Source organism: Austrofundulus limnaeus, unplaced genomic scaffold, assembly GCF_001266775.1.
Source record: "Austrofundulus limnaeus strain Quisiro unplaced genomic scaffold, Austrofundulus_limnaeus-1.0 Scaffold274, whole genome shotgun sequence".
Lineage (NCBI taxonomy): Eukaryota > Metazoa > Chordata > Actinopteri > Cyprinodontiformes > Rivulidae > Austrofundulus > Austrofundulus limnaeus.
The window spans coordinates 568359-576885 of NW_013952676.1; the positions used below are offsets into that span (position 1 = coordinate 568359).

At 41.5% G+C, this 8527-nt stretch overlaps 1 protein-coding gene across 2 annotated transcripts in view; it reads left to right on the forward strand.

Annotated features, from left to right (window-relative positions):
• abat (4-aminobutyrate aminotransferase) overlaps window positions 1–8527 on the forward strand; it is a 39009-nt gene that overhangs the window by 13913 nt on the left and 16569 nt on the right. For both annotated transcript variants that reach the window (XM_014020972.1, XM_014020971.1), the window contains exons 2-4: window positions 880–1000; window positions 4172–4269; window positions 4363–4392. In XM_014020972.1, the coding sequence (XP_013876426.1) occupies window positions 931–1000; window positions 4172–4269; window positions 4363–4392 (198 nt within the window). In that variant the 5' untranslated portion in view covers window positions 880–930. The remainder of the gene's footprint in view (window positions 1–879; window positions 1001–4171; window positions 4270–4362; window positions 4393–8527) is intronic.

Genomic DNA, 8527 nt, shown 5'->3' on the forward strand with positions numbered 1-8527 from the left:
TGTGTGTGTGTGTGTGTGTGTGTGTGTGTGTGTGTGTGTGTGTGTGTGTGTGTGTGTGTGTGTGTGTGTGGAGAGAAGCTGGGGTGTTTTGTTCGGTGAAGGCAGATAACCGGAATGTTCCTGTTCCTGCTGCCTTCATTACATAAGAGATGGAGTGAGGAGGAAGAGCAGACAGTCCTGCCTCTTTCTGTCAGCGTTACGAGCAAAACTTTGATGTTCTGGTCCTGTTGTTTTCATGTGACCTGCAGATTCATAAATATGATCTTCCTTTCYGACAGCGACTCAGAGAAGCTGGAGCAGATTGTTTAATGTTGGACTTTATTTAAAGAAATGTTCAGTTTTAAAGTGWAGGAGCGGGTATTTAGTCATAAATAGGTCAGCAGCAGGAGGTTCTCTGCAGGGTGCAAAAGTGTTAACCCCTTTGTCCTACTTTTTAATTTTGTTGCCTTATCACCAGACCTGTTTTTGTTTGTTTTGAAAAGAAGTGAAAGAGTTACACAAAATACCAACATTAATGAAATTAAACTGGGAATAAAACAACTTAAATACAGTTTCATCYATCCATCAACCGGTCCACAACACCTCCCTAACACTGAGTATTTTTTTCATTACTTCTAATCAAAGTAAAGAACTGTTTAAATTCCAGGTTTGAAGGCGACAACATAAAAGAASCTCAAGGAGAAGGGGGTGAATACGTTTGCACCTGTCTGTGTYAGTGTAGAAGTTGATGAATTGAAGCTAATATGTGAGTCATTAACTCGGAGCTGTGAGGTTCCTGATAGAGTCTGAGCTGCGGGTGCTTCGAGTCACACCAGAACCGGGACAGGTGTCTCCTCCTCCCAGGTGGGCTTCATCATCCCTCCATCTCCTTGTCTGCAGGTGACCGGGTGAAGTCCGTCACTGAGAACACATTTCCTCCTGACCACTGCCATGGCAAGCTCCCTGATCAGCCGTCAGCTGACTCTGTCCCTGCAGAAGAACCACAGACTCAGTGCTGCAGGTAAGACACTCTCATTTATATTTAATATCTCATGTGTTMTGTAACTGCTGGACCTGCCGGGTGGTACCAGGATACTTGATACTCAACACACACACATGTTACACAGCTCACTTCCTGTGGGAGACTAGCTTTTGTTGTTTTCTACAGATTTATATTTAGATCATTTTTAATAGCTTAAAAACATTTTAAAGGGGTGACCACTTCACTGTGGTGTTTTTTGTCTAAACCAGAGGTTCTCAAACTGGGGTCCCAGGACCCCACCCCCCCAGGGGTCTTCAAGAGGGGGGGTCCTCAAAATATTTCACTAAATTTTTAATTTGGTTTTTATTTGTACAAATGTATGGAGAACAATGACCTAATAAAACAAACATAATAAACTTAATAAAAATATATATTCCCGTGGCATTTAGGGGTTGAAATGCAATAAATTATCCTTTAAACAGCATGGGAATAATGAGGGGGTCCCTGGAATTTTTTCGCTCTTGTAAGGGGTCCCTAGACACAAATGGCTTGAGAACCTCAATGTACACTTTATTTATTTATTTATTTATTTATTTACTGTATCTAGTGAAGAAGTTTTTTTGTGACAAAGAAATGTCATGATTTTTTATAGCTTTAATCATTTTATTTCAGTTCATTTTATTTATACAGCATCAACTCGAAWGTTATTTCAAGGCCATAACCAGAAAAGTCCAAATCATGAAGCCAGTTYAGTCCAAAACAGATCCAGCTTCAAATCCAGTTACAAATCGTTCACTTTTAATGATTTTGTCGTTATTTTACAGCTTATACTCCAGATCTGAGGTTCTCTCAGGTCCAAACGGAGCACAGAGAGCAGCTTTAGTGTTCTGGGTTAATCAGGATGTTTCTAATCAATCTGTTCCCCTCTCAAATCAGTGAACGAGTGRTTCATCAATCAACCTGCCACCTGTCAATCAATCATACGTCTGAACAGAAGCCAAGAAGCCCCGATCATTATAGATATTTTATAAACATCAAAAGCTGCTGAGATGAGATGAAACTTTAGTCCCAGTTTTCCTCAGCCTGTAGTTTAAAAAGAGAGCAACAACAGAGACCCGCCTGTCTGCATGCTGCCTCTGCTCGTCATAAATCACACATGGATCTGGACAGTTCTCAGAACTGAAGAGAGCTTCAGGGACCAGAAGGGTCACGGAGCAGAGCTGAGCTGGGCTGAAATGGAGCACAGAGCCTTAACTGTGCGACGGGTTCTGCCTCGTGTTGTTTTCGAAGCAAAACAACTTAACTCAGATTTTCTACTTCTATATTCAGACATTGAATCTGAAACATCGTGACACAAAGAGGGAGATGTTTGCCTGGGCAGGAGTTTATCACATGTTCTGTGGACGCGTCAGTCCACAGTCCAGCTGTAATATGATCTAAAAGCCAAAGSAGAGAAGGATCCTGCAGTCTCTTCTCAGGGCCAAAAGTTAAAAATCAACCTGTACACCTCAATATAAAACAGCTTGTTTAGTTTGTTGTATCGTCTATGTTAATACATGAGCACGGACAGATCATTAAGGCTCCACTAAACCTTGGATCCTCCTGTCATATCAGTCTGTTTCTCATTGACTGTTCAGACTCAAACCAGAAGGGACAAACCCTGATAAGTCCTCCTGCTGCAGCAGACATCATGTTTGGATGTTGTTTTTTTAGCTGATGATGGAGGAGGAGGATGTGYTGTTTCTGTTGTTAAACAAGGAGMAGTACTTTTTTGTAAATTTGTAACAGAGACCTCCACAATTTCCAACAAACATGGCAGGAACATGTGGCGTCCGACTGTGGAGCCCACCGTCCGGGTCAGTACAGTCATGGAGGACCACCTCTTCTTTGTGTGCAAAATTATCCAATCTCCTTCCACAAGTTCCTTTATTATCTTCACAAGTTTTATTTGACTTTCTTTATCATTTTTAAYKAGCAGCTGTAATGTCGGCTGTATTTTCTCACAGCCTCAGCCAGCAGAAGCTGCTCAGTGATCAGCTGACTGCAACCACTTCACATAAACACAAAACTCTAATCTGTCACATAATAATCGACACACACAGCTGTGAGATCTAGTTCTGACTGGAGGCACAAGATGGGATCTCAGCAGGTGGTAATGGTAGAAAACTACACAATTTTCATCACACACCCACGTAAGGGTGAGCCTAGAATGGACCTTTTGATTGTAAATCAGGCTTTTTGAGTGTATTAGTCCCAATCAGACCATCTAACCAGTCCAGAGGTTTACTGAACTCTTGACAAACTGATACCTTTTAGCTCTTAACTGATACCTTTTAGCTCTTATCACCATAAGCATGAAAGAGATTCTAGAGTCCATGTGGGAATCTATAAGTTGAAGAGTTCCTGCAGGGTGGACAGGAAATTTCCAGTAAATATCCAGAATTTTTCCAGAAACTTTCCATTCATTAAGAGAATCAACTGGAWATTGGAAAAATAACTGTTTTGTCCCAGGCAGATGATGAGCGTGACCCAGAGTTTATGAAACTTGTGTATAATGACATCATTGTGTCACAACCACACAACATTTAGAGAACAATAAGTTCTGAACATTTTTACAGTTTTATTTTGTTGTTTTTGTTGTGAAACCCCAGTGTCAGCAGATGCACGTGCACACGCAGCGCACAGCTCCTCTCTCCGCAGCTCTAAGCACAGTTGCAAAAGGATTATTGTTGGAAGCTGAAAATGACCAATGAGCCAGTTGTGGACCAGAAAATCCTCTGTATCTAAATGCAGGCTCTGCGTGTTGCATCATTTGTTTTATCCTCCAATAAGACTGAATCTGTTGTTGTTGAAGGGTTTTTTTGGCACCACTTGACTTTTATATCCACTCATCTAACTGCGAACATGTGGATGTAGCAATTGTTCAACAATAATGTGTGTCTGGTGTGAACAATAATCATTTTCACATAGTGAASAGTTTCCCAGAATCACCTCTAATTGTTGCCAATGGAGCCAGAAGCACAGAAACGTGCGTACTCCAGCCATGAAGTTGGCGTGATGCTGCACACAAGTCCTCACTCCTTTCAGTCTTGATACAGCTGAAGTTTTACGTGGAAAGGGGTGTACTCGAGCTTTTTGTTCATATGCACCATTGACACATGTGTCCTGATGTGTCCTGWTGTGTCCTCATGTGTCCTMATGTGTCCTCAGGCTGCAGGTATGTGAGTAAGGCAGCAGCAAAGACCCAGGTTGAGTATGACTACGATGGACCCTTAATGAAAACTGCAGTCCCCGGGCCCAGATCCCAGGTAACACACACACACATAAATATGAGTACATTCTCCTCCCCTTATTATGGTTTATTGRGTTTTACATGTTTTTGTTTTCTGTTTGATTTCAAGGAGCTGACAAAACAACTGGGAGAAATCCAGGTGAGCTGACAGATGGACATTTGTTCAAACTGTTCTGTTTTTAGGATCAGAATTTAGATTCTCCTCCACCCAGTAGAAACACAGAGCGGGCTGTTTATGTTTCTGTTTTTACAAAACTGTTTAGGGTGATCTGACTGTGGTTTCACTGTAATTCCTCACGTCACAGAGGCTATGAGCACCCATCAGCAGGTCTGATGATCAGTGACCTGAAAGAGTTCAGAATCGGAGCAAAGACTGAAATCTAACAGAGAGTTTGGCGTGTAAAGGCCCTGTCACACTATAATGTTTTAGACTACTTATGCCAACTTGTGAAGATGTTCTGACTATTTTACTCATATTGGCTATACTACACTCCTGATCAAAATGTTAAGAACAATTGAAAAATGGAAAGAATTCATATTTTGCACTATTGGATCGTAAGAAGGTTCTAAGTTGAGCTTTGAAATGCACAAAGAGGAAAAGAGAGTGAGAGAAAAAAATCTGAGGAAGCATTTTATTGCAAACAACCATTAAGGTGAAATAGGCTGCATGAGAGCACCAAACATGAGACATTGACAGGTGGAAGAAAGTTTTATTCTCTGATGAGAAAAAAAATTAACCTTGATGGTCCTGATGGCTTCAGACGTTACTGTCATGACAAGGAGACCCCACCTGGGATGTTGTCTGCACACAGTGGAGGGGGCGCCATCATGATCTGGGGGGCTTTTGCCTTCAATGGAGCAATGGAGCTTCAGGTTGTGCAGAGGCCTCAAATGGCAGCTGGCTATGTGGAGATGTTGCAGGGGGTCTCCCTTATGACTGAAGACCACCGTCTGTGTGGTGTTTTTTTWAACAGGACAACACTGTAATTCACAATGCCCACCTGGCAAAGGACTTCTTCCAGAGAATAACATCACTCTTTTGGACCATCCTGCATGTTCCCTTGATCTAAATCCAACTGAGAACATTTGGGGATGGATGGCAAGGGAAGTTTACAAAAATGGACACCAGGTCCAGACAGCGGATGCCCTCTGTGAAGCCATCTTCACCACTTGGAGCAACGTTCTCTCTAGCCTCCCGAAAACACTGGCAAGAACACAGTACTGTGARTCAGGGTTCTCTGCAGTATGGGGGCCCTGCAGGGAACTGTGCTGGCATTTTATCAGTTATACGTCTTCACCACAGACTTCACCATCATCTCCTCACACGACCATCACAGAGGTTCTCTGATGATGCTGACTCATCACAGATTGATATACAGACAGAGTACAGACACAAGATTCTATAGATTATTACCAGTGGAACCACCTCCAGATTAACATGACATAAACTGTTGGCAGATTTCTGCAGTGCAACTCACCACAATAACACAGGTAATCCATGGAGTAGACTCTGAGATAGTGGACTCTTATAAAGACCTGGGTGTTCACCTGAACAATGACTGGACACACACTCYACAGGAAGGGTCAGAGCAGAGTCTACCTGCTGAGGAGACTCAGGTTTTTGGAAGTGCAGGATGTGCTGACTGGTGTCATCAGCCRTATTCTGTGGTGTGGTCTGCTGGAGCAGGAAACACTAGAGGGACAAATAAAAGGTTTTTATATTCTAGAAGAGGTTCAGACCACCTCTGAAGGCAAGATTAGGAAAAACATTTTCAGTTCACGGTTAGACAGCTGGTTCATTCTAGCTGAAAAAGATTTGAAGTGACAGGTCTGAACAGCCTCAAATGTGTGTATGTCTGTGTGTGCGCATGTCTTGATTTTGTTCTGAGGATTTATTTGAACATTAGATGACCCTTGTGAGGATGTTTTGCTGGTCAACAAAAGGAAAAAAATACCATGTTAGGGTTAGGCTGAATGGAAGTCAATGCAAAGTCCACACAAAGATAGTAAAACCCTAAGTGCGTGTGTTGATCTCTGATCATGTTAACTCAGTGAACTAGTTAAATAAACCCTGAGGACAAACAGCTCCATATGTTCCTCTCWCTCGGTTTCTGTGCAGAAATGTATGAACTTCCTGTTTGTCTTTACAGAACTCTGCACACGTCACTGTTGTTTTGGTAGATTTAAATGAACACACGTTACGTCAGCAGTGGTATCATGTTTTATTAACCGTCAGCTAAAAGAAAAGAACATACCAGATACAAGAAAGTTAGATACTTAGCCTGCAGGCTGAGCACAGCTCTGTTAAAATATTCAGTGCTTCTTCCAGACCTCGAGTCTAATAATAATTCAGTAGAAGTCTGCCTCCGTTTATCAGACACTCCACTCACCATGACACTGACCAGGGTGGTAAACATTCAGCTGTCTGATTGACCCATCCATCTCACTAAAGGCAGTAAAGCTGATTTATTCTTCATCAGCAGTGATTAATAGTTTTTCTCKATTGTGTCTGTGTGATGAAAATTATGTTATTGTTCTTACTCTGTTTCCAAGAACTGTTTCTGTGTACAGCCCTCTATCAGAAGTATTGTCTTGCAGTGTGGGGATCAAGTATTGTGTGATTGGTCGGATCTTTGTGGGCGTGTTTCTGCAGCACTATGCTCTCCGTTCACTTCAACTGCTGACTGGAGCTCTGCCAAAGAGATCCGGTCAAACATGAAGATATTTGAATAAAACATGGCCATGGTTCAAGAACCCGTGGAACGAGAAAATCGTTTTTGTGTACAGCCGAGACAGCAAGGAGACACAGGCGGCTGTGTTGACTGGCTGGATGTGTGCTTCGACCCGGGACATGTCCTACACTGCCTGTTACTGACAATAAATGTCTGTTTGAGATACATTTACAAAACCACTCCAGCTCACTACAAGTCTCTGTCTATTCAAAGCCTAAAAGATGGAAAGTAGGTTTAGAAATATGAAATTTTCAAAGCAAATAGTCTAAAATATTTGTATTTACTTTGACAACAACCAGTGTTTATTGCTCTGATGTGGAGGAATAAGGGTTGTCTGACTTCTAAGAGTAGACCAACCCAGTGGCCCTCAAACACCCAGTATTGATTCTGTATGAACCTACACATTGCAAAAAATGTCTAATCAAGTCTTACAATCTTATATCCAACCAAAAAGTATTTCTGATCTTGTTTGAGTCTGGTGTACTAAGCAAGAGCTGTTAATCTTAGCCTGGAAACTTTCCTTCTGTGAAGAAATCTTACCAAGTGCAATGATCTTATTCCATTAGCAGATTATTTCACTTAATTTGAGACTGAATCTTCTCAAATTTCTCAGATTATGTGAAATAATCTACTAATGCAATAAGGCAATTGTAATTCTTGAAATAAGGAAAATGTTAGTGTGTGACCCAGTATGGTCTAGTACAGTGGTTCCCAAAGTTGGAGTCGGGACCCACAGTGGGGTCCTGAAAATATTTTCTAAATTAATTACACTGAAAAAACAACAGCTTAGCACTTTTTTTTGCCTTTGTTGTTGCAAAATAATAAAATTAGTGTACTTAAAATATACAAAAATAGCATAATAAATAATGTTACGATGCTCTTGTTTATTTGACGTTAAAACAATGTTTAACCAACAACTGCTGGGGGGACAGGTTTCTGCTGCTGGTATTTTGTGGGTCAATTATTTTGTGGGTCAAAAGATGAAAAGTTTGGGAACCACTGGTCCAGTATGAGCCGGTTTGTAGCTGAAGATAAGTGTTTCAGATGTGAAGGACAGGAACTCTTACTGATGACCACCTGTATGTTCTGTAAATACAGCCTGAAACTCTCAGTGGGCCGGTCTGGTCTTTAAACACTTCCTGTCTGAGTTAGGGTTCAGTTTMATGTGGGTCAGAGATTAAATAGAACATCCAGGAAAATAATCTTTAACTCAATCATGTTCTGTCTTCACTCAGGTAGGCTGTCTGAACACTTCATTATTCAGATGAGATGATTGATCGCTGTGCAGAGTTTTTATGGCCCACTTGTTCCTGATCAGGGTTGCAGGATTAACCCCCCCCCCCAAATCCTCATCTTCTTCACATGACATTCGGCTCTTGTCTTATTGATGACATCGCTGATCAGATCCGTTCTTTGTTTCCACACATCTGGATCATCCAAATAATCAGCAGGCAATCAAGATAGTCTGGTTTCTTTGATCACTATGAACAAACTAAATATTTTTCCCTCATTACAGTGACTTGTTGTAGGTCTGGTCTTGTT